General features: G+C 38.5%; 1 protein-coding gene across 3 annotated transcripts; it reads right to left on the bottom strand.

Moving 5' to 3' along the window:
* Positions 1–429: 429 nt before the first annotated feature.
* On the bottom strand, positions 430–27,322 carry LOC128600458 (hemicentin-1-like). Of its 3 annotated transcripts, XM_053612976.1 has the most exons (14): positions 26,315–27,322; positions 24,476–24,568; positions 23,150–23,404; positions 22,720–23,049; positions 21,490–21,708; positions 20,624–20,857; positions 20,185–20,448; positions 14,312–14,575; positions 13,876–14,193; positions 13,516–13,749; positions 7,964–8,227; positions 4,914–5,249; positions 4,525–4,773; positions 430–3,267 (listed from the first exon to the last, which is right to left on the bottom strand). In XM_053612976.1, the coding sequence occupies exons 1-14, from the start codon at positions 26,391–26,393 to the stop codon at positions 3,161–3,163; spliced, it is 3,246 nt and encodes a 1,081-aa protein (XP_053468951.1). In that variant the 5' UTR covers positions 26,394–27,322; the 3' UTR covers positions 430–3,160. The 3 variants fall into 3 exon arrangements, with proteins under 3 accessions (XP_053468951.1, XP_053468952.1, XP_053468953.1); XM_053612977.1 differs by lacking the exon at positions 430–3,267 and having other exon boundaries at positions 4,663–4,773; positions 4,936–5,249; positions 26,315–27,320; XM_053612978.1 differs by lacking the exons at positions 430–3,267; positions 4,525–4,773; positions 4,914–5,249; positions 7,964–8,227 and adding an exon at positions 10,048–11,285 and having other exon boundaries at positions 26,315–27,314.

Genomic DNA, 27,322 nt, shown 5'->3' with positions numbered 1-27,322 from the left:
TATCATTTGCTTAATTGGGTTCTCTTTATCTATTTTTAAGACTTCAGAAAGTCCGATGTTGTTTTAGATCATATTTATGCAGAAATGTAAAAAAAAAATAATAATAAATAAATAAATATAAAAAATTCTAAAAGGTTCACAAACTTTCAAGCACCCTTGTAGGTGCCACTTGATACGATAAACCACACCAGTATTTGGTGGAATGCATTCACTAAACTATGACATCAATACAGGGAAAACAAATGAACCTAAACATAACTGCATACTGGAGTCCTTTTGACATTACAGCCCTAAACACACCAAGATTTGAGAATGTTTTGGTTCAGGACTTTATGGATCATTTCTTACATACAATCTGGTCTGGTTCCTGTTGTGTGGTTGTAAAGGCTACACTCATACATTTTAGACATGCACTGAAGCAACAGCAAGCCAAATTCCGTGATTATTTCCAGACTTAATGCTTTACTGTGGTATGTCTGGTATGGTATGTCGTTAGTCATCATGACTCTTGCAAAGAATCAGGTGCAAGTCAACTAACCAATCATTTGCAGAAACAAACGGCATTCAGTCTGTTATGATACTAGTCTCTAATGGAATAGTGTGCCATTTTTGCTAAAATAGTGCTCTACTTATAGTTATAACTATATTAAAAAAAATGTCTTATTATTAATGAATTTAATTTCTGCGTTTAGCCATTTTATGACTTTTTTTTCTTTTTCTTAATTTCCTTTTAACAGTCAAAAGCCATTTCCTCTTTATATGTCTTTTACAGATGTTTATTACACAATTGGAAATACTAAGTAGTAACAAGGAAAAATGGGGGACTTGTGAGATTGTGAGGAGTCGCAGCTGCTCCCGTGTTACATGTGGGGAGTCAAAGTGTGTCAAATAAGGAGTTATTTGGGAGGACAGGATGTGTGTCTTACCAAGCTGAGAGAAAAGTTATAAAAAGCCACATGAGAATTACTGTAGAGTATACTGCACGCAGGGTCAGTGTAAGACTGTGGGAATAGCTTTACTTACCGAGAGTGAATCAACTCACCTCGGAGAGATGTCACATGACTTTACATCAGTTGATCATAAGCAAAATGAAGAAATATACATTCTGACTGAAATACAAACAGAGCTAAACACAAACGTTGGCGTCACTGCCGGTATTAGTGCTAAACTATGAATGAGCCTTATCAGTCCATAAAACATATTTTTATTGGACTGTACACAATATGTCCTTGTGTTTGTGTGGGTTTCCGCTAATTCACTTTCATCTTCCAAATACATGTCAGCATGTGGACTGGTGAAGATAAATATCCTTTAGGCATGAATGAGTGTGAGTGAGTAAGACCTCCAAAAATGTGCTCAACTAAAAAGGCAGCCGATTTCGCGTCCATTATGGGAGCGAGGATTAAATATACCTTTTTTTTTATTATTTTTAAACTGCACTTGAATTTTAAAAACAAACGAGTGTGCTACATTTCCTCGAGACAGTTTTGTTCCACAGTGGAAATTTTTAAAAAAAATAATAATTAAATAATACCGAATTCCTTAACAACAAGAACAGTATTTTATTTATCAGAATATTTCAAATGAAACCGAATAACCAATTTACTACAGTAAAAGACTAAAAAAAAAAAAAAGAAGACTAAAAACGCACAAAAGACAATGCATTGTGAGCATGTTAATACTTTGATGTACCGTTGTGAGTTATTATTTCTATTCTAGTGCACGCCAAACATCTTTCTGTCTTTTAATGAACAGATAAAACCATAAAATACACTGCAATGTAAAAATAATAATAATAATAATAATAATTAAAAAAAACAACAAATAGAATCAAGTACTTTTCAGAAGTATTCACATCTTTTACATCTTAAGATTCACATCTTAAAGTGTGTTTTGCTGGGATTTGACACAATTATTACAAGGGGGAAAAAAATGAAATGAAAGAGCCACAAGGTAGGTATGTCTAATACACTGGCCAATACTGGCCAGTACACACACTTGTACCAGCAACACACACCACCATGTCAGTATCACTGCTGTGCTCGAAATTCCCAAGTAATATCTGCTAAGCGATGGTCTTATAGTGGTGCCGTACATAGCAGCAGATAGGCTACAGTCAGTAAATAAACGTACACTATAAAGTGCCCTGTGTGGAAGGTGTACTTGATTAAAAATAAGTACAATCTTTTGCAACCACATTAATATTTAGGCAAGATCTGGATTAAATATATTTGGATGGAAAAGATCCATAGTTGAATAGAAGGTTCCTTTACTTCTTAATACTTCAATAAGGAAAAGAAATGAGAAAAGAATTACAGTATGTTAAATACAGTGGAAGAGTTTCACTAAATGAGGTGCTATGAAAGGCTCAGCAGTGCAGACCTACGTAGAAGTGACTCACTTGCTGTGAAATAGCCAGAGAAATGAACGTATATCGAAACACAGGATAAATGACCACCGTATCTTTCTGCGACAGAACAAAAGTAATGAGTCACTAAGTGATGAATTCCCAGAGTGAGCCTACTAATGACAATGACTCAGGACAGCGTTTAGCGTTAACTCTTGGTTTATGCACACAGGATACAGAAGCTTGAAATTGAGATTAAGTGAGAAAGCTTGAGTAAAATCGAGGGCTTACACACTTACAGCAACTTTGGTTAAACAAGTCTGAAACCACACTAATATAATAATACACATCTAATAAATAATGACTTCAATACAAGATAAATAAAATTGAGTATTAAAGAATGAAACAAAAAACTAGGACACCGGACTCAAATGCTGCCGTTTACGAGGCTGCTGAGGCACATTCACAGTAAAAACATGGAGATATGGATCTACCTGCCCATACACTCTTTGAAAATAAGAAAAAACGGTTCCTCGAGGGTTCCTTGAGGGTTCTAGGAGTGATTGTCTGCTCTACTTGACGTTTTGTTCCCCCACAAAGGATCAAACCAAAAAGCCTTTAGGATGCTAGCTGGAAACTTCTTTCACTGAGAAGCTTTTCCATCCCTAACAGTGGTGCTTATTCGCATGATGAAACCACCAGTGTTGACTCAAACACAACCTAGTCGAATGATTGTCTCTGAAGTGGTAAATTCAGGTGATCATCCTATGAAAGTAAACGCTGAAATGCTTTGGTAAGAACATTTGCGAAGGCTCATTTCTTGATAGTCCTCGTTTTGACCGATACATAACCGACGATCATCACCACAGCCAGTCCGACAAAGGGTCCAACAATCGCCCAAAAAGTGGTACGATTTCCACCTGTCAGAGAAAAGTCATATTCATTATTATTACAGAAGCTGTCTTTTATTAATGCTGGTTGGTAAAGCCAGTCTAAAAGTAGCTTTTACATACGTAGCTGTTACATACGTATATACTTGGTGTTCTGATATCTGTTGAAATACAAACTATACAAAGCAATACAAAGCAAAGCGGCTTAAAATAAACCCAACTGAAAGCAGAGCTTAGTCACAAGTTTCCAAACAAGGTATGAGTCAGACTATGTGGGTGATGTATCTTGTCTGATTTGTGATGTGTTTACTGTAGCACCAGATGAAGCTGTTAAACCTGTAAAACCTTGACACGTTTATTATTTACTCCTTATACCACAGCACCGCTTAATGCTTCATTCTGATGGGTCAAAAGGCATTGTCAAAAGGCAGGGTCGTTTCTAGAACAGCAGCGTGGACAGTAGTTCCATCTGCAAGCTTTATGTTAATACACTCTTTCGAATAGGTCGTTGTTTCTATAGTAACAATACACAGAGAGAGAGATTTACACTTTCTGGTTTCTTGGTCACGTGAGAAGCTGCTTTTTTTGTGTGTCAAGAGAGAAAGAGGCTGGTGAGAGAAGGTTTTTTGGGATGTACTGTTATTCGAAAAGAATCAACTTTGGGGTGATCAACTTTGTCTTACCTTGCTTATGATTGCTTATGATTGATCATTTTCCTATAACGGCATGCCCGGTCTTGTTTTATTCTTCACTTAAACTCTCAAGAACTGTCAGCAGATCCAGACTTGCATTCTCTTTCATGACTACATACTGTGCCTTTTTCTTATTTGTTTTATTGTAATGACAAGATCATTCATAGTAATCACCGAACTGTATGCTTTAAGATCCGCTGTGGGTTAAAATTTCTCTTGACTTTTTGACCATTATTGTTTCTCTTTACTTTATATCTTTTTTAAAAAACTGGTGAATGGTCTGCACTTATATAGCGCTTTTATCCAAAGCGCTTTACAGTGTGTCTCATTCACCCATTCACACACACACACTCACACACCAATGGTAGCAGAGCTGCCATGCAAGGTGCTAACTTGCCATAGGGAGCAACTTGGGGTTCAGTGTCTCGCCCAAGGACACTTCGTGCATGTGGAATCACGTGGGCCGGAGATCGAACCACCAACCCTACGATTAGTAGACAACCCGCTCTACCACCTGATCCACAAACTAAAAATTCAATCCTCTAAACGCTCTGTAGGAAAAGAGAAACAGCACAGAACAATGTTTTCTACCCACCTCTAGGTTTAGCTTTAACAACGAACAGTTTGCTGACGCTGCCGATTCCATTCGACGCTGTGCAAGTGTAGTTCCCAGATCCCATAGATGATATGTTGAGGACTGGATGGCCTATATTAAATTCCTTCCCCAGATTTGTTGAGCTCCATGTATACCTCGGAGGAGGATTTGCCTTCACTGTGCAGTTCAATGCGACGACTTTGGTTGTCTCGTTGAAGATCTCTACTACGCTGGTGGCCTGTGGACGGTCTGAGGAAAGTAGAGACGTACTTCACAATTCCAGCAACAAAACATTTCATTCCAGAGGAATTGAAAGAAATTTAACTGAAGCTGTAGTAAATGATTGTGTGGCAGTTGCTGAGTTCTTAAGAGCTTAAGCAAAGACGTACAATGTACAGTAAGGCCAAGAACCTGTGATGCCACTTTGGAAGAAGCTTGAGTTCCAGCTTTCGTCCTGCTCAGTTTCAGCTCCGCCTCACACCTGTAGCGAACTCCATCATCAGCTCTGTTCAGGGATATGTGGAATCTGGTGGACTGATTCACTGGAGTCTTGGTGGAGTCAGAAAACGAGGTTTTTGCAACCAAATGTTGTCCTTTGTACCAGTTCACAGTTAGGAGGTCAACAGGAGCAACATTGTGAATGTCACACTGGAGTTCGTACTGTTTGCCTTCAATCAACGGCCCTGTGTGACCCACGGTGCTGATGGACACCTGGTCTGGAAACTCTGTCGAGTGTGAAAAAACCTTCATGTTAAACATTCTCCTGTCAGTACAATGCAGAAAAGATAACTCACTTATTGAAATGTACTGTCTCTAACCCTGACGTCTGGATGGATGTCATAGAACTGTGCATAAAACACAATTTCCTACTTAAACTAAGGTTATCACATTATCACATTATTTGATGTTTTACTTTGTGAATTTAATTTGTTTTTGAAAATATACACTCATTTCAAATCTCATGACTGCAACACACTCCAAAAAAAAGTTGGGACAGTCGACTGTTTAGCACTGTGTAACATCACCTTTTCTTTTAAGAACACTTATTAAGCGTTTGGACGCTAAGTGAAGACACCAGATGGTTAAGTTTAGCAAGCGGAATTTCCCCCCATTCATCCATTTCTTCAGCTGCACAACTGTACAGGCCTTCGTTGCCTTATTTTGCGCTTGATAATGCACCACACATTCTCAATCAGAGACAGGTCAGGACTGCAGCAGGCCATGCTAGCACCCGAACTCTCTGCTTACACAACCACGCTCTTGTAATCCGGGCAGAATGTGGTTTGGCGTTGTCCTGCTCTGGATGGCAGCGTATGTTGATCCAAAATGTGTACATATCTTTCTGCATTAATGCTGCCCTCACAGAAGTGCAAGTTACCCATGCCATTGGCACTGACACATCTGCATACCATGATAGACGCTGGCTTTTGGACCTGATGCTGATAACAGCTTGGATGGTCCTTTTTCTCTTTGGCCTGGAGAACACAATGGTTGTTTTCTCCAAAAACTATTTGAAATGTCGACTCGTCGGACCACAAAACACGATTCGACTGTGCTACTGTCCATCTCAGATGAGACCGAGCCCAGAGAAGTCTGCGGCGCTTCTGGACAGTGTTGATGTAGGGCTTCTGCTTTGCATAGTAAAGCCGTAACTTGCATCTGTGGATGCAGCGGCGAATACTGTCGAGTGTCAAAGGTTTACCAAAGTATTCCCGAGCCCATGTCAGGATCTCCATTACAGACTCAAGACGGTTTTTAAGACAGTGATGTCTGAGGGATCGGAGATCACATGCATTCAGAAGTGGTTTTCGGGATTTGACCGGATTATTTGAATATTTTAATTAAATTGTGCACTGTAGAAGGTGAAATACCCAAAATCCGACAGATTTGTCTTTGGGGAATGTTGTTCTCAAAGTGTTGGATTATTCACTGACGTATCTGTTGACAGATTGCCGAGCCTCGACCCGTCCTTGCTCTTGAAGGACTAGACCTTTTTTTGGAGGCTTCTTATATACTCTGATTAGACGATTACCTCACCTGTTTCACATCATCTTCTTATTTCAACTTCTCACGTCAATATTAGTCCTAAACTGCCCCTGTCCCAACTTGTTTGGAACGTGTTGCATGCATCAATTTCAAAATAAAAATTTCTCTACAAAACCTGTGCAGTTGATGAGGTAAAACATCAAATACCTTGTCTTTATAGGTTTTTTGTTTAAATACAAGTAAAGTACATTTACAAATCACTCCTCTTTGTTTTTATTAGCATTTTCCATACTGTCCCAACTTTTTCGGAATTTGGGTTGTAAATGATACTTATTGGGTAATGAATGTTCTTGTTTTTGTCACATCACCCAACCCTAATGTCAGATGTTCATTTGAATAACTGACAAAGAGGCTGTGCCTCAAACACACTCTTTTTTTTTTTCAGATTACATCACTATACAAAATAACAGCTGGTCTCACACTAACAACACATACTATCTGTGTATACACAGCACACTGCTTAAGACCACATAATTGCTTAAATCTTTTTTTTTTCATGATATCAATATAGTGATTGTCAGTATTTTTGAAAATTATTTTTATTTTATTAATAATTAACTTTTTGCTTTTATCTTTTTTAAACCGATTTTTAATTGCTGCATTTGTATTACAGTTGCAAACTCTGATTGCAGCTAATTATATTAACATTTCGTTTTTTAATTTTTATTTTTCCTCCTTTTCAGTGTTACAAATATGTTAAGAAGAGAAGTATCACTAAATTCAATTTCCAGGATGTTTTTAAAATGCAACACAGCTGTTTTGCTATTTTTTTTTGTTAGCAAATATATGTATATAATGATACATCTTGTGTATCACAGAAATGTCTTCAGGTAACTATATGGTCAGAAGTACGTGGACACCTGACTATCACACCCATACGTGAATGTTGAACATCTAATTCCAGATTTTGTCCCACTTTGCTGTTATAATAACCTCCACTCTTCTGGGAAGGCTTTCCACTAGATTTTGGAGCGTGGCTGTTGGGCTTTGTGTTCATTCAGCCACAAGAGCATTAGTGAGCTCAGGCACTGATGTCGGATGAGGAGGCCTGAGGTGCAGTGGGGTTGAGGTCAGGGCTCTGTGAGGGACACTCGAGTTCTTCCACTCCAACTTTGGCGAACCATGTCTCCATGGAGCTCGCTTTGTGCACGGAGGCATCGTCATGCTGGAACATCTTTGGGCCTCTTAGTTCCAGTGAAGGGATTATGTAATGCTACAGCACACAAAGACAGTCCATACAATTGTACATTTCCAACATTCTGGCAACTCTCTGCTGCAAGAACTACACATGAGTGTGATGGTCAGGTGTCCACATTTGGCCATATAGTGTATTATAGTTATATCTCGCACCCGATACTTTAGCTGTACAAAGATGTAAGAAAGACCTTCTTACTGTAAACAGTTACTGGGAGCTTGATTTGACACTGCCCTGCCAATGTGTTGACGAAACAAACAGGCTGTATTTCCCAGTGCACGAGGTTGTCCACCTTCCAGGTGATGAGCTGGACATCTTCCATCATGTCCACTGCTCCCTGAGACGCCTCCCAGCCCATGCCTGTGTGGTTGCTTGGAGTTGTAGTGGAACAATCCACCGAAGCTGAAGCTCCGTACTTCACCAGCAGTTCAGGGGGCTTGAGCACAAGCTTGCAACTGACATCTAGGAAGAGAATCAAAAGCACTGAATCATTCTTTTGATTTGAGTAAATAAGCTGTAATCATCGTACTAGCTGAAGTTTAGTCACATACTTTGGCAGTATCTGAACATGGCAAAGTGTTTTATTTCAGTTTATCCACTAATGGCAGTTAAATAAAGACGAATTAATCACGTTCAATGAAATCTCTAGATCTTTGGATTTAAGGACTTGTTTATTGTCCACTCTCGGGTTGTAACATGAACTTTTAATTAACAGTAATTATAAACTGTAATTATACTACACTAAATATCAGTGTTAGTATCAACTATTTAATATCAAATATATGTTGTGTGCTACAAGCGCCTATTTAGTATGGTGATTTACATTTTTCCCCCTAAGAAAGTTAAGTCTGAAAATTTTCTCAGTTGACTTATACCTATTTCTTAGTTAGATTATCTGATTGTAGAGTATTTAACTTAAGTCATTTCGTGAAGCTTAACCTAAAATGTGTTTAAGTGATTGAGGTGTTTGAAGAGTGTTCAAAAAATTAGGCCGTTTATTATGTAAGGAATAAAACACTTTTGGGTGTGCTGTTACAGGGAAATACAGTGCCTCCGGGATTTTGCGATCGCAGAAATGAACACAAAATCAAGCAAACGCCACAATATTTGGAGGAGATTACACATTTTTTTTCCAAATTACCGCAAATTTGGGCATTCGAATGCCCCTTTCGATTTATGTGCGTCGAACATGAGTACAGTTAAAAGGTCTCATTTACCAACAAACATCACAGAGTTTTTTTTAGCACCCTAAAATGGATTATTTTTCTATTTTTTTTCTATTATTTTTTGATCTGTTTATATGTATTGAAATTAGTATTGTGGAACAAAATAAGTTCATTCCTGTTACGTTGCTTGTTACCACAAAGCCCTCTGTCCTGAGGACTTCCCTGTGTCCGAAAACCTTAAGTTAGAACGCTGACACTGGAGATGATCTAACTGTGTTAAATAACAACACATTTTTAAATCCACTTATTATTATTCCTGAATTATGCGGCACATACTGCGGTTTCCATAGAAACAATAAGATAAGTGTTAGATAAGTGCATTGATATAAACCTCACTGTCGGAGGTGCTGTTATGGAAAATTATTCAACTCCTTCTGACTAATCAGCAGCACTGTAGTTTAAGACAACACTAACACCATTCTTACCTGACCACCTGACCTCGGAGTGGATAATATGGAATAAATAAATAAATAAATAAATAAATAAATAAATAAATATCTTGTATTTGGAAGACATTTTCATAATACAGAATATTACAAGGTTTGCTTACAAGGTTTAGGTGTGAAAACAAAACAACTGAAAAACGAACTGGTTCAATTACAAATTTATGTTAAAACTGACAAAACATTAAGCATTTAAGACACGAAACTGTTAGGAAGATTAAACATTCGGTACAAAAATCAGCTACATATTACCATATCTAACCCTGGAGGTGTTGGAGTGTTACAGAAAAAGTAATGACACCCGTGACATCTCAGAAAAGTGCTCTGTGACGTAATTCCTCATGGTATTGACATTATATCATATCGCCCAGCCCTAGCCTGACCTAACAGAAAGTTGCTAAGCTGATTATTTAATAACTGACTTCCCTGATATGGCTATTCTTTTCATTTCTTATATATAAACCTATAATTTCTTGACATCCTTTATATATATATATATATATATATATACAAGTTGTTCAATATAACTGATCATATTTAAACCATCTTTTCCATAAGGTGAACAAATGAAAGTGAATTTGCAAACAAACGGAAATGAGCACTGCTGCAGCTGTTATATAAAAAATTTTGGTTTAATTGTTCAATAAAAGCATTTACAAACAAAACAATCAATAAGCATGATATGTACAAATATAATTAAATAGATCTAAACAGTGCTGGAGCAGAAGACATGCTTATCATTAAAGGCACACAGTGTACACTGAACACAACGGCAGGAGGGAAAAGCTTCGAGTCGTTATCTGGGCTCGCTCAGCTTATCTCCTTGCTCCCGTATAAACAGTCATTAAGCAGTCATGTCCAGTGCCTTTCCTAGCACCGTTCTCAGCATTTTAACACTGATGATGGAGATTTTCCACTTTGTTGCAGCCGTTCCTTCGAAGTCGCACAAGACACTAGTCGCAAGTGCAATATTGTTTAGGACATTCAGAATTGAAATGATATTTTACATTTCTATATACATCAAGAATTTAACACAATTCAGTGTCGGCAGATGTACAGTGTGTGAGAATAAATATTTAGCTTTTTCTTTAAAAGGGTCAGTGTGTTTTCTAAGGCACTGCGTTCAAGGGGAGGGATAAAAGAACCCCATAAGCATTCATCATTGCATTAAAGTTAGCGCACGGTACACAGTTTAGCAGTGTTGTGAGCTAGTGGTTTATGTATAAACCACTATACAAAACAGTATATGGTGACGAATGGCAAAATAAAAGTCTCTGAATAGAAGACAGAGAGGTCTTCTAGAAACTGGCTTCAAAACCCGCAGTAGTTCTTTATTACTGACACAGTAAACAGTAATTCCATTCAAACGGGCTCCTCTGACACAGCACAAGATCCCTCATGGTGTAAGAGATGATATGCATGAATAAATGACATTGTAGCCTTGATATGTATGCCAGATGAAAAATTAGGTGATTTGTCAAATCCAAACGTGCCAGCTTTATAATCCCGGTGAGGTCCAGCGCTCCTGTGGGTATCCGTTATCCCAGAGTAATGGCGCTCCTCTCTTAGATCACTGTAACTGATCCATGACAGATCGTGCTGAGTGCCAGAGGTGTGTATAGTAGAAAACAAAATGACGAAAATCCTACACCATGATTTTCTTCATGGGAATCGTGCCGTCTTTGCCGTTCTGTGCCACGTTGCCGTTTTGAGCTTTGGGCTTGGCGCCCTCTACGGTGTAGCGGCCCATCTTGGTGTTTTTGTAGTAGATGGAGTAGATGCTGATGAAGAAGACTGAGATGATCACCACCACGAGTGCAACAAAACCTGCGATCAGGGGCAGGTAATCCTCTGTTTCGAGAAACACACCAAAACAAAAAAAAAAAAACAAACAAAAAAAAAAAAAACAACAAGAGTTGCAATTTCAGTGAGATTGAATTGATCTAAGCTATATCTGGATCAGTGTGCTTTTGAATAAACATCCCTCATCAAAAGTGAGCAATTAAAGTCCATTATGGATAAGCATGAAGCAGCGAGAAAGGAGGAGCTTAATGTATATACACTGGGAATAAATTTATCTTTGATAAAAAATCATTATGGTTTAACGCCCACCCACAGAAAATCGTACAATCAATATTCCAGTTTAAATGTGAAATGTGAAAGTACACAGCAGTCCCTCCAGGATTTCGCAAGTTCCCGATCGCAGAAATGAACGCAAAATCAAGCAAACGGCACCATAGTATAATATAGGAATTTTCCGCAGGTTTGGGCCGAGACGCGTCATGTGACATCATCACGCCACGCATTCAGCCAAAGCCATCTTCGATTCACGTGTGTGTCGAACATGAGTACGGCTAAAAGGTCTCATTTACCGACAAAAGTCACTGCGATTTCGCCAATTCAAAAAGTTTTCCGCAAGAAAGAAAGCACAAACAAATCCACACGTTACATCGCAAGGTTAAAAAAAAAAAAAAAAAAACGCAACAAAACTGAACATTTTTGGCCGCATCAATCCCAAAAAAAATCGTAGCGAAATCCTGTACGGACTGACATAGACTTTGGGGATGTAAGTCAGACCGTCTCGTGAAATCCCTGGCTGAACCAGCTCACTTTCACGCCTGTGCTCTAACTGGAACCACTAACATCTCAGTATCATACATTTTGAAAAAGATATCATTTCATAAGTCCAGCGTTTCGTCTTTTGGGATAAGAGATGATGATATAATGATAAAACATCAATATTGTGATAAATTACGTCACAAAACACTTCATCACTAATTTTATGACAAGGACAATGAGCAGTCTTTACAAGAACTTTTGTACCGATTGTTTGCTTAATTTTACGCCGTATTTATTGTTGTAGGTATTGAACGAAAATGCCATTAAAGCAACTTTGTCAGATATTGCGAGACATACTGTGTATCGTCAAAATGTCTCCAAATATAGTGATATAGTAATATTTTTTTCCCATATTGCTGACCACTATATGCCACGTTGATTGTTTAGAAAGCAAGACAGAAAGAGAAGGCGGAAGTAAAGCTGCATAAACAGATCGGCTTAATCTAAACACACATTATCCAGCTAATCAAAGAATATAGCATAACATAGAACAGTATTCTGTGATATCTTGTCCGAACAATATTACAAAATTGTTCAATTCCAATGTATTTTAGCATTAATAATCATTTTAAAACCTTAAATCTGAGTCCAGCAGAGATGCTGTATCACTGCATTATGGCTTCTCGGTAAAGTTGGTGCGAATGGTTTGATGGTCTGAAATTCAATTCTGCTGAACTAGAAGGCTGGAACAGAGTTTCTGAACGCAGTACGCGAAGCCACCTAGCCCATCCACGTCTGTTTTGTGCTCTAGGCTCTCAAACATGTCCGTGCTGTGATAACTGCACAATCCAATATCACAGTTCTGGCTAAATTACAGTAACTGCTTCATGGTGAGAAATCTAGAAGTTCTCGCCATGTGTTAAACAAATTCAGCTCCGAATCCCTTCATGCAACTTTCCTCCTGTGATAAATCGACATAACTTTCTTTTTGGGGTGTTGTTTAGCTGGGTAACACATGGCTGACTACAATCACCAACTGTCTTCCCAATGAGCAAAGAATCTGCAGGCGACGCCATTAAAATATAAACTACGTTGGCTAACTCTCTCTCTGTGTGTGTGTGTGTGTGTGTGTGTGTGTGTGTGTGTGCACTATCTAGGTTCTTTCCCAGCTCAATTTCAAGCCATATTACGCGTTGATTACAAAGTCCTGCTTATGTTATTTAACCCCCTAGGATATTTTGATATCCTGAAGCAGTATAACCCATCCCAAGCTCAGCTGACTTAGTCCTTCTGGTACTCCTGAGGGTCACTCGGAGCTCAGCCTTCCCAGGTAATAGTCTTCTAGAGAACGTTAGGAGCGGTCTATAGCTCTGTGCTTTAAAATACAAATCAAAACACACTTGTGTAAACTGGCCTATTCGTCATTATTGGGTCCTCACTGGCTACCTGTTCATCAGAACTCAATTAGAAACCAACAACCTGTGAAGTCATATATGAAGATATATGATAAGGGTATTATTACCTTTCTGGACTACCTGGACCACTCTGGTGTCACTCCCAACAGAATTGTTTGCAATGCAGGTGTATTCACCGCTGTTATCTTTCACTGTCAGGTTTCCACCTTCGAATCTATTGTTGTTTAAGATCCATGCGATAGAGGGCTCTGGATACCCACTGGCCTCACAAATAAGCACCACCGGATAGCCGTGAAAGACCGGGACCCGTTGTGGCAATTTATCCGTTATAGCCGGTTTGTCTAGAGCAGAACAACATGAAAGGAGTTGCATATGAATGGCATAGTGCAAATATATCATCTAAGATTACATCCTGAATTTTGACATTCTCAGAACAGCGAGAACGTCTTCTGTGAATCATTACTTACAATGAACAGCAATGTTGAGAGGATCTGATTTATTTTCACAAGGGCTTTGTGGTCCCAGTTTCAGCACTGTTTCACAACTGTACTGTTTTTTATTATCCTTTCTGCTTGGGGAGATCACGAGTGTCGTATTAATAGTAGCAAGATCCTTGGTCTCAAAAACCCTTTCACTTTTCACTAGATCTTGTCCTCTGTACCAGTTCACAGTGAGGAACTGAACAGGAGCGACATTCTGAATGTCACACTGGAGTGTATAGTTTTCGCCTTCAATCATCGGCTCTGCGTGACTCGAGGTGCTAATGGACACCTTGTCTGGACACTCTGAAAGGGAATATTAAAAAATTACAGATGGCAAATAAATGGTACATGATGAGATGCAAGTTGTATTGGAAAAGTAATAAACGACATAATAAAATAACACATAAGAAATCACACTTACTGTAAATGATAACATTTAAATCTTTTTGACAATCGTCAAGTCCCACAAAATGTCCAAGGCATGATGCTTTTCCACTCCAGCCCAGCATATCAGTGAACAAGTTAGAGTTAATTACCAAGGTGCTCTCATTAAGCACTTTGTCTGCATATTTCCAACTCAAGCTTGCATTAGGCACAGATGATTCACATGTCACATTATGAGAACTGCCATACGCCAACACTACAGGTTGCGGGTTGATAGAAAGTGGACATGTGGCCTTTGCACCTGCATTAAAAAAAAGACAAAAAATTGAAACCTGTATATCTTTTCTCCAGTTTCCACTGCCTGGATATTACACAAACACACAGAACATGAGCTCAGTCATAAAGCATGCACAGGAAGGAAAGCCCACTTATACCAAGAAAAAACCCGGTCCCAGAGCTTCCTTTACATTCTTAGCTGGGGTTATACGGCTTGCACTGCTCAGACCAACTCAACTATGTACTAAATATTGTATTTTATACAAATTTTTGAGGATTGAATGAACAATTACCAAGGTTTTGATTCTGTACACATCAAATTCCACTGATCTGTCTAGTAAAAAAAGTCTTTTGTGCTATTCAGACAAGCACGTGATACTGTGAACACGTCTTAGCAAATATGACTCCAATCAACTGGTCATTCGACTGGATATATGTAATGCAATAAAATGTATTTTAAAGGCTGAAATAAAAAAGAAACCACTTGTATAAATGTGTCGCCATGATCATATTGTACATGATCAATATCAAACACGTCAAAGACCAAAATTGCGTTTCCGATAATCTCCCATCAAGTCGCAAAGACTTTTGCCCATGTCTAAAGGACTACTTCTAAAAGACTTGAGAATGCAGTGCGTCCCCATTCACGGGCAGGATGGAAAAAAAAACTTAATCAAATTTAATAAGATTAATAAAACTTAATAAGATTAATAAAATCACAAGCAAAGTTTCACAACCAAATCAAATTTCTACCAACATGTATGATGTTATAAAATAACACGTAGAACTCAAAGGCAATGGCGATGCCGCCAACAAGTCTAGTATTTCTGGTTACTAATTCGTATGCCAGAAACAGCCTTAATAGTATACTTAGTAGTACTGAAGAAAAACTGTTCCGACCGTTTGACCTTGCTGTGACCTTGACCCTGTTTCTATGGTCATTACCTGGGAATGTTAAAAATCGTTTGGTTTACTTCATTTATTACATTATAATTACGTTAACAGCAGAAGAAACAATTGTTCCAACTGTTACAACACTCTCAGAAATAAAGGTACCAACTGTACTTTTCCTAGTCGCTGATGTGGTACCATCAAGCCTACATGATTTAATCGTTAATCTAATCTACTTTTTTGTTCAATTTCAAAAGGAATCAATGACTACTAACTGGTGTCAAAAGGGAATAGCACGATTAGTTGGATTTCCTTCAGTTTTATACTATAATTATGTTTACAGCATAAGAAACACGGGTTATAACTGTACCAATGGTAGCAAAGCTCAAATACTGTATTTTTCCTAGCTACTGGGGTAACGTTTGTAACTGTATTGTGCATCTTTTACCTGGGAAGGTACCTGTGATGTACCTTGAAGGAATGGTCCTTAAGGTCCAATTATGCACCTTGAATTATTTTTAAATGTATACTATATTCGTATTTTTTAAAACTATAATGCCATTGGTAGACACATAAAAGAAACATTAAACAGAAAGATGTTAGTCTCATTCAAAAAGAAAGGCAAAACGTGTTATAAATCATACGCTAATCTGTATCTGGTACGCTCTTAGAAATAAATGTATGAAATTTTTCCTTGTCTGTTGTGGAATCTGGCCAGGAGTGATCAATGCCACTGTTGACTAGAACTACGGATATATCCGAGGCTATACATCATCACGCCTCTGCGTCAGAGGTGCAGCTTTCTCTGCCTGAAGCTTTCAGAACAAAAAGTACTTTATAGGATGTGGGCGGTAGACAGGAAGACATTCCTGTCCCCAGTATCATAATGGTTTATATATAGCAGTCCCCGGTCTAACATCGATTTAACGAAACACCATGGAAGGTTTATAAACTGTACTCTAACGAGAAAAAGAAGTGGAGATGCAAATGATGGAGATGTTAAAAAGGGATAACGTCCTTCTGCATCAACTGCAATTTGTATATATGAGAACGAATTTTTTCCTCCAGCAATTTCAGGTCACACCCATTATTTCTCAAAATCTTGCAAAAACAAGGAGCATTCACATGGAACTATGGAACCATGCTAACAGTTACGCTAGAGATAACTGTACGTGACGTAATAATGCTCGAAAATGTTTTTTTCACACAAATATTTTGGGCAGGAGTGGACGAAAACTGCTTTAATAGACAATGAGAAGTGATGAGCTTGTAAATGGACGCAATGACGTCACAGTTGCATGTGTGTATGTAAATAAAAACAATAACAATAAAAAGTAAAAGTACACTACATTCACTTTTCCTGGTGAAAGTTACATACTGAAGGTATTAGGACTGGGTAAAAATTTAAATTTAGCGAAACGATATCGAGTCGGGAAATCCCCGAATCTTGACAGGAAGTGGATATTATCTGTAGCTCGCCTCTCGTCCTGAACACGTCGCCGTCTTTCACGTTTTCACTTTTATTTCTGAAACATGTTTTAAGTTGTTCACGAATTTCACTGTTGCACATTTACGTTTTTATTTTTATTTTAATTTTCTACAGTAATATACAGTGTGCAGTTTCCTTGTGTGCATCCTACGCACATATTTATGATTTCCTATTACAATGTTTGTTACTCAAAGTAAAAGTAAAAAGAAATTAAACATAATTGCGTGGGCAATTGTTCATGTAAATGTGTATTACAGTAATATATTGAAGCAAGAGGGTTTCAGTTACCAGCATATATATTAAAACATGGATATTCCATGTCTGCAAAACTAACATTTTAAATGAACTATTGAGAACTGAATCGACACTGAATCGAATCCATATAAATAAGAATCGACTCGAATCACCAAATTGGCAATACCCAGAACAACATTGGTACCTTTGTTTCTAACAGTTTAAACCTCTTTTTTTTTAATCTGTGTAAAAGTTCAACGCTACAGGAGTTCGTTTCAAATTAATGTAATACATCACTGGATTCATAACAAAGGTTTAATTCGGTGTTTAGTCAAAATAAACTGTACTTCTAGCTAAGAATTTGACACCTAATACTGTACATATCCAAGTTAGCGCTTATAAATACCTCATGGTGTATTTGTTTTTGTTTTTTTGGGGATTGATATCTTTCTAACTCGGAGTTTTGAACACTTTCACTGCTTTCGAGCTGGCAAAAACTTCCCTTTTGAACTTTTACAGCTACAGGAAAGGAGAGGAATGGAAAGAGAATCGCCCACCGTGGAGTTCACCGCGCAGCGTCAGCAGATCCAAAATGAGCCATGTGTAAAAGATCCGCTCCCTGAACACGGTGGCCATTTCCAACGCGCTTTACTCTCTTTCTGCGAAGTCGTGCGTTAACGTCCGGGCTTTCCGAGGTGCTCAGATACTATACAATACAATCTACCACAGCTCTCACAGTGTCTAAGGATTGTGGGAGGAAATCCAACCTGAGAATGAACAGCGTCCACTCTAGGACCGTACACAGGGTTGCCAGGTTGTTTTAAGTTTGTCCCCGACCACTCCATGAACCTCTAACATACTACTACCTCATCCAGAGGCAACCCTGACAATTGGAAACCCCACTTCTCCTCCTTTTCCACCTCCTCCTCCTTCTCCACCTCCTCCATCCCCCATTCTGACGTCAATGAATAAAAATTACCATTGGACATGTAACTTTAAACCAGGGGTATTTATCTAAAGTATGTGAAGGCATGAAGAGATTAGACTCAAGACTCTAATAACATGAGTGAATGGCGATGATAGTTACCTCTTAATGCTTAACCATTAGTGCATACTGTATGTCAATATATAAGACAATTTGAAGTCTTTATGTTTTAGCACTTTTGACTTTTAGCACCACAACACCAATAAAGGTGTGCACGTGATCGTTAAAGCGCACCTATTATGGTTTTGAAACGTGCCTAATTTTGTTTTAAAAGTTTTCATACAATAGATTTACATGCATCCAAGGTAAAAAATAATAATAATAATAATAAAAACACTTTAATGTGATTATAATTTAAATTGCAGCATCACCTTTTGTCACAAACGACTCGTTAAATGATCCGTTCTAAAGGATTCATTCGAAACCCCCCCTTTCAGAGAGCATACTCTGCTCTGATTCGTCAGACGTCCCAGTCTGTTGTGATTGGTCTACTGCTGTTAGTGAGTTTCAAAAAGGAAACGCCCACGACCGGCGGTTCGTGAGCAGCCAATGAAGACCAGAGGCGGGGTTTTTTTGTTACAAATCTACGTAGGTTTGTACAGGAAGTAAAGTCTGGAATCACTAACGACTCGTTTCAGCTGTTCAGAATCAGTTCATTGTTTTCGGAGTCAGTAACTCCGTTTGTCGTGCGCTTTGATTTTCGAAACTTTGCAAACTTTTTACATTCACAAACAGCTCTATAACACACTACATGAAAGGTAATAGGTGCACTTTAATATTTTAATTGTTTAATTGTTCCTTCCCAAATATAAATTTATACTATATATATTATATATCCACCCGTCCGTCCATCCATCCATTTATCCTGCACAGGGTCTCAGGGACCCTGGAGACTATCCCAGGGGACTCAAGACAGGGGACAGGGCACCAGCACATCGCAGGGCACAATCACACACACATTCACACACTACTGACAATTTAGACATACCCAATCACCCTACAACACATATCTTTGGACTGGGAGAGGAAAGTACCCTGAGTACCCGGAGGAAACCCCCGAAGCATGAGGAGAACATGCGAGTTCCGTGAAGGTGAGAACCCTGAAGGTGCAAGGCAAGCATGCTAACCACTAAGCCACCGTACCCGCCCCCCATACACATGTATTTTTAAAACCACCATGACACTAACAAGTATAATGAAGATAACGGAATAGTAGTCCCGTGTTAAAATCCATCCATCCCTCTTCTACCACTCATCCTTCTTCAGGGTCGCGGGGGAACCTGGAGCTAATCCCAGGGAGCATCCAGCACAAGGCGGGGTACATCCTGGACAGGGTGCCAGTCCATCACAGGGCACAATCACATACACTCACACACCCATTCATACACTACAGACACTTTAGACACGCCAATCAGCCTACCATGCATGTCTTTGGACTGGGGGAGGAAACCGGAGTACCCAGAGGAAGCCAGAGGAAGCCCCCGCAGCACGGGGAGAACATGCAAGCTCCGCACACACATGGCCCCAGCGGGAATCGAACCCCAGACCCTGGAAGTGTGAGGCGAACGGCGAACGTGAGGCGAACCACTAAGCCACCGTGAGCCCCCGTGTTAAAATGATCATTTTGTGTTAAAGTAAAAAACGCACACATTTCCGCAACTGTTTTGCCCCGACGCAAACCTCTAACTCTGAGACACTTTGGGAATAAACATGCACTACATCTTCCGTTTGTCTTGAAGATGCAATGTGTTTTATATGTCTATTTTATATTACTCTGATCGCTAATAACTCAGACACCGATATATATATATATATATATATATATTTTCTGCAGTTGTATTGGTAGAAAATGAAACCAGGTTGTAAAACCTGGAAAACTGAGTTGTAAAAAAGTATGAATATCAGATGAAGGTTAAATCTATTGGCATTTTTAGAACTTAGTTGCGATTAATTTGCAACTGTGTAATATTCATTGAATATTTGATCATATTTTGGATAATGTCACATACAGCTATAGAGAAACCTGAAGCCTTACCTTGAACATCAACTCTGACCGTTTTGTTCTTTATTCCCAAATCATTGGTGACAATGCACGTGTACGTGCCAATGTTTTCTCCATCAGCATTCGTTATGTGCAGCATAGACACGCCATCTTCGTCCACGATACGTACATTAGATGTCTGATGGTAGATCCATCTGTAGCTGGGCCGAGGGTTGGCATTAGAAGCGCACTTGAGCACCACATCTTTGCCAATAGATACATTTTCATTCTGCAGCTCTGAAATCTCCGAGGGTGGATCTGAGAAAAGACAAATGTCACAATCAGTCATTTCTAGTCACTGTTTTTCAAAATTAAACACATTTGCATCTTTGAAAACTAACTAAAAAAACTAAGTTTTTTTCTGTTAAGTGTACAAAAGGTCAAATCTTAATAAAAAAAAATAAATAAAAAATCAAATCCGTTGTACACTTACACCAGACCTCGATTTGTATTACATGACTGACGTTGGAGTATTTGTTGCTTGCTATTAGGGTGTAACTCCCTGCAGCATTCCTGTACATAGTTTGTGGGAACTCTGACAGGATGTCGTCTCCATCTTTATACCAATTCTCAGTAATCTGTGGAAAACCGTTAACCGTGCAGTTGGGTGTGAAATATGTATATTCTTGGACTATAAAATGGTGTCCACATGAAATTTCTGGTCCATCTGTAGCAAAGAAAAGAAAAGAAAAAGGTGAACGTGTATACAATGCTTTGCATAAGTATTCACCCCATTTAACGGTTCAACATTTCGTAGCATTACAACATGGAACTGAAATGAACTCCATTGGTATTACGTGCCATGAATCTACACAAAATAGTCCATAAGCCCATGTGCTTTCTGGTTTCCTGGTAGCGTGACAAGCTGTGTGTGTTGTTTTTTTTTTTTTTTGTCTTATTAATGTCAATATAAAGTCAAGGGAATAGCTGTTTATAGCTATTACACTGTATAAATATATACATAAATGATAGGAGGAACTAACTTTTACCAGCATTCCACAACATAAAATGAAATTATACGCTGATAAATAACATGTGTGGTTCTTTTATTAATAAAAAGCTGTAATTGTTGGAAAGTTGCAGTGGTATAAGGGGCATAAAACAGTTCAGGATGTGTTGTTATTGGAAAATAATCACCTTCAAGGTGGTAACAGTGACTCTGCTTAGCACTGGGCCACATCACATTATCACAGCACTGATTATTTTCCTATAACAGCACGCACCAGGTGTTTTATTCCTTACATATGTATACATGACTGCTTCTTTACACACATCCTAAACACACATACACAGACTTACATATCACTTCCACCTTCAGGGAAGTAACATTCTTGTTGATGATGATTTTGTACTCTCCACTTGAGTTCCTATTAAGTGGAGTGGCAGGGTCAATTACAGACTCCTCTCTCTTCCAGTGGATTTTAGGTAATGGTTTTCCTGTGACAATACAGTAGCCTGCCAGACTCGCTCCCTCATTCAGATGTACAACACCAGGACAGTTTGAAAGCTCAGGTCCAACTAGTGGATAAACAGGAAGAAAAGCAGATTAACTGTTACTCTTCCAGTACTTCACAAATGTTTAATTGTAGCACGCTACAGTTGTTTCATGGTAAAGTAACACAAAGTGATTCTATAGATGTAGCTTGCTACTAGTTCTTAGATCAATCAATCAAACACACATTTGAGCCATTGGGGAAAACTATTAGATCAAAACCAATTATGCTAACTGTAGTTAATTTGTGTTATTTCTCTCACCTTGCTAGTTAGATTTATTTGGGTTAAAATGTAACATAAGTTAGCTACCATTTTGAGTTTGGTTAGTTAGCTGCTGGTTAGTTAGCTACCTGGATCATTTTGCTAGCGCTTAAGACATGGCTTCAGGATGATTGCTCGTTTTGTTATTACTGTTAGTAAAAAAATCATTCAACTTTATTTTATTGACGTGTCTGTGTATGTATCTGTGATAAATAGGCTAAATATACGGTCACATCTTTGAAATTTGAGGAACATATTAACGGAGCTACTGAGAGATAGGACAAGGCAAACATGCATGTGTGCTAACTAATGAATGAATGATTTATCCACCCCTGAGGACAGTGATATTAAAGATTAGACCCAATTTAATCACTAAACAACACTTCTGTACTTCTACATATAAGGATATTTTCTGATTAACTCAAGAGAAAGTGAAGGAATGACTCTTTGCAGTTGTTGCAGCATCAGAAATAACAGGAGCGATGTTGTTTAGAGGACGTTCTGCAAAATTAAACGTAAATCTGAACTGATTAAAAATATGACGTGTCATTCTTTAATGAAAAAGTTGTGATTATTGGGGAGTTGCAATAAGAGGAATAATCACGCTGAGGCGGTAGAAGTAATGCCGCTTTGCATCTCGCTGCATCATCCCACCCCATCATTGATTATTTCCTATAACTGCACACCCTCATGTGTTCTATTTCTTACATATTGAAGATATTTATTACTCATGATGATGTGATGTTAAGTATTAATATGGGAAGGCAAACGTACAATACACTGCAATGTTGAGAGGATCTGATGTCACTTTAGGAGGAGGTTGAGGTCCTTCTGGTCCCAGATTCAGTTCTGCCTCACATCTGTACTGAACTCCATCATCATCTCTGCGCGGGGAGATCTGAAGTGTTGTGTTTTTATTAGCTGGAAATGGCCTCTTATCAGAAAAGATTTCTGCTTTCACTAGATGTTGTCCTTTGTACCAGTTCACAGTGAGGAGATGAACAGGAGCTACATTCTGAACATCACACTGGAGCTCGTACTCTCTGCCTTCAATCATCGGCCCTGTGTGATTCACGGTGCTGATGGACACCCGGTCTGGACGCTCTGTGGGGAAAGAATAGAAGTTTTCTTTGTATCATATATTGTATTCTGAACAGGGCATAAGTTATTATATCTCAAAGTCAACAGGTAAGATACGACTCACTGTAAATAGTAACTGAGGGCCCGAGTTCGCACTGCTGGGAGTTTACATTTATGTAGCAAATTGGTTTCATGTCCCAGTGCGTGAGGCTCTCTACCCTCCAGGTGATGTTCTGGACCTCTTGCATCATGTCTACTGCTCCCTGAGATGCCTCCCAGCCCATGCCTTTGTGGGCGATGGTTGTAGAACAGATAGCTGAGACTGAAGCTCCAAACTCCACCACTAATTTAACAGGCTGTATTTTAATGGGACAATCACCTGCCAAAACATATTACTGCATTTAAATCATTTTACTACTGATTGTGGAGAAAGATAATTGTACCATTGTTCATTTGAGTTTTGTTATGAGATCAGATTATAAATAGAATATGTGTAATCTCAAAGACAAGAAAAAAAAGAGTTGCATGTAGCCTTTTATAACATTTGGTTATCCACTATACTGGAATTGGTTGGTGTATAAATAAAGTTTCTCATGTGTTTAGCATTGCCTAAGTGTTTAATTGGTGAGATTTTAAAGCCTATGTGAACATCCTGAAATAAACATCTACATAATATTCAATTCAAGTATACACTATATTGTATAATTATGTTAGCTAGCATGCATAATATTAGCTATTATCTTTCAACTGAGCTGTGCTTTGGTAGCAAAATAATATAAACTTTTTATTTTTGTTACATAGCAACTGCTTTTTACACTTTGGCTAAACCTGTTCAGACCTGACACACCATTGCTGTACAGCAAATGTTTGATATAATGCTATGAATGTAGCTGTATTATAGCCGAATGACAGTAATTATGAATATTTTTGAAATATCAGAAGCCGTCTAATGTACAGACAACACAAACAGGAATGCATATAGCTATAAAAATGTAAGAATATGGTTGGATTTGTGTCCTATAAAATCAATTTTACAGCCACTCTGTCTTTTTACATGTTATTTTCAATCAGTCCACTGTAAAACAGATAAGGATATAAAATGGTGAAAGTATTCATGAATTAATCCATATTTATATTGTTTTTATTATGGTCTGAAGACATTCACATGGGGGAAACCTTACTGACTGTTTCAAATCACTGACACAGGAGACTCCTGCCAAATATCATAAATAAATGTCTCCTAAAAACATCACCATATTAACTATTAGCCTTAGATTATGTAGAGCTTCTGCTGTACAAGTTCCCTGTGAATCAGTTACTATAGACACTTTATTCTCTTCTAATGATCTATTTAAATGGAAACTGGATTTATTAAGCACCTTCTGACTAGTTAGAGAAAATATGGTCTGTTATATGTGTGTAAGGTCTAAAGCATCTCTGAAGCACTCACGGTGATCTGTAATGTTGAGAGGAGCTGATGTCACATTAGGAGCAGGTTGAGTGCTAGGTAGCTCAGGCTGCAGAGAGTTTGCAGCACATGTACCTGGGGGAAAAAAACAAACCTTGTGTATCAGGCACAGGCCCAGGAGGATCACAGTAGCCAGAATCGATTAGTGCGAATTCAATCATTAATGAAATGGCGCCCTCTCCTGGTAACATAACAGCATCTGGGCTTTCTGCTGACGTCCCATACGAATAACCCTAAAAGTTTGCATGGTCTTAAAACAGTTTATACCCAAATCTCAGTCTTGCTTCTGTGGATAATCTGACATGGATACTGTAGAATTATACCTAAGAACTGCTGCTGTAATCATAAAGACTGTCCTGTGCTCATGACAGGACTCTTACTCACAATCTGCTCATACTGAACAGCCTTTCAGCACAGCAGGGTTGTCACAGAGGGGAAGAAATTGCGAAACTGACTCCCAGGTCCCCAAAGTGGAAGAGTTTTAAAGAGCCCACACGCTTAAAAATAAAGGTTCTTGAAAGGTTCTTCAAAGTATAGTGTTCTTGAGTTGAGCTATATGCTTCTTTTGAGATTAAAGACGTTCGTTATGGTTCATTATAGTTTCTTCAGAGCAGTGTATTGGTTCTTCAAGGTATCATCCCTTAACAGGTTAAAGTAAACCCTATATGGTTCTTTCTGGGGACTGGAAAAGGTTCTCCTGACATCACTCTTAAAAACCTTACCATGATTCTTTAAAACATTAACTTTAATTTTTTTTTTTTTTTAACAGAACTTATTATAACATGGTTCCTTGTAGGAGTGCATGTGAAGAACCCTTTCTGGGTTCTTTCAAGCTCCAGTAAATAGATGGCTCTCTAAAGAACTGGAGAGTAGAAGGTTTTTTTGTGCAACCTAAAAGGGTTCTCCTATTTCTACTTCTAATTGGAACCTTTATTTTTAAGAGTGCGGAGTAAAACATTAGCATTTTTAAGAGATGTGAAGTTGGCCCACTGAGATTTGTAGAAGAAATGGGATGGTGGCCCAGAAATTCATGAAACGCCCCTACAGTCCTGTAAAATACAGTCTAGCACAGACACTTTCTTCACAAGATTCCAACTGTCGTCTGCATACACAGCTAAATTTCAGATTTTCCAGGTTGACCTACATCCCCAGCGTTGAACACCAACAGTGCTTGTTAACTATACACACTAGGCTGAATTAACAGTGTTTATCACACTGTGTAGAACTCCTAATGATACAGCATCCTGGGCATAAAAGAAGACTGTAGAAGCTTAATGTATACTAAAAACCCTGTAGGTGTTCATTAAACACTGTAAGACTTCATTCAGCTAAGTAAACAGTAGGAGTTAATGAAACCCTGTGCTTTTTGCTGTGATAGGTCCCATGCAAAAATAAATAAATAAATAAATAAATAAAATTACCCTACAACAAAGGGGGTTTTCTGATGATGTGAATCTAACCTTTAACATAAAAAAAAACAAAACAAAACTTTGATATGACCATTTAACACAAGGGGGAAAAAACACGAAATATGTTGAAAATACAACAATAAAACAAAACAATTTGAAATAAATAGAATAAATAAAATCAAAGTCTAAAAATTTTTTATATATGTTTATGGTTAAAAGAGGATTTGTAGAAATTCACAGCATTATAATTCATTCACAATGAGCACAATTAATGCTATGGTTTTAGTTCAAACACCAAATACAAATAATACATTAATTAACTTAATGATTTAATGAATGAATTAATACAGAGTTCAGGCGTCCTCTGAGATCTTGGATAGTTGTTCAAGTTCTAGAGGTGTCTCAGACTTACCAGGCATTTGTACCAGGCAAAAACACAATAAAGCAAGTAAAATCCCAAATAAGTCTCTTTGGCTCGTGTGGTCCAACATGTCTGTAGTCACTGTAGTAGAACTAGTCCTGTGTGTTACTTCAGAAAGCAGTGGTAACGTGCGTCTGGTGATGTGCGCTCCAGCTGTGCGCGCAAATGTCCGCGCTGGAGCGAGAGAGAGAAGAAGTATGTGTTGGTGAAGCGGTTGCCAGATTGAGAAAAATCCACCAATTCTCACCCTGTCTTCTCGGAAAGATTAAAAATATCCCAAGTGAGACACTGCTTTTTCATTCGCCAGTACTGTATGGCACTTCTGAGGTTGATGTAAAGCGTGGGATGGACTGAGGGGGTGTTGCCTCACTGCTATTCGATTATCTGAAACACTTCTAAATAATAAAATAAATAAATAAATAAAAAACCGTGTATCACACAAGAACTCTTACACTGATCAGCCTAATATCGTGTAGGTCCCCGCTTGTGTCACCAAAACAGCTCTGACCCGTCGAGGAATGGACTCCACAAGACCTCTGAAAGTGTGCTGTGGTATCTGGCACAAGGATGTTAGTAGCAGATCCTTTAAGTTCTGTAAGTTGGGAGGTGGGGTCTTCATGGATCGGACTTGTTTGTCCGGCACATCCCAGAGATGCTCGAACAGATTGAGATCTGGGGAATTTGGAGTCCAAGTCAACGACCTGGACTCTTTGTCATGTGTCAGTTTTTGCAGTGTGTCCGGGCGCATTATCCTGCTGAAAGAGACCACTGGAATTAGGGAATACTGTTGCCATGAAGGGGTGTAAATGGTCTGTAACAATGTTTAGGTAGGTGGTACAAAGGTCAAAGTAACTTCCACATGGATGCCAGGACTCAAGGTTTCCCAGCAGAACATTGCCTAGAGTATCACACTTCCTCCACCAGCTTGCCTTCTTCCCATAGTACATCCTGGTGCCATTTCTTCCCCGGGTAAGCGACACACACATACACCCGGCCGTC

Source organism: Ictalurus furcatus, chromosome 24 (genome assembly GCF_023375685.1).
Source record: "Ictalurus furcatus strain D&B chromosome 24, Billie_1.0, whole genome shotgun sequence".
NCBI classification, from domain to species: Eukaryota; Metazoa; Chordata; class Actinopteri; order Siluriformes; family Ictaluridae; genus Ictalurus; species Ictalurus furcatus.
Note: the sequence above shows the minus strand (reverse complement) of the source record. Positions and strands in the feature narration are given on the sequence as shown.

What these genes read in the sequence shown, in the direction of transcription:
- LOC128600458 (XM_053612976.1), bottom strand. Translation starts at nt 26,393, where the DNA reads ATGTTGGACCACACGAGCCAAAGAGACTTATTTGGGATTTTACTTGCT. An exon ending in TTGCCTGGTACAAATGCCTG is followed by an intron (nt 24,569 to 26,314) that starts GTAAGTCTGAGA and finishes TTTTTCCCCCAG; the next exon opens with GTACATGTGCTGCAAACTCT. An exon ending in GCCCTCAGTTACTATTTACA is followed by an intron (nt 23,050 to 23,149) that starts GTGAGTCGTATC and finishes CTTTCCCCACAG; the next exon opens with AGCGTCCAGACCGGGTGTCC.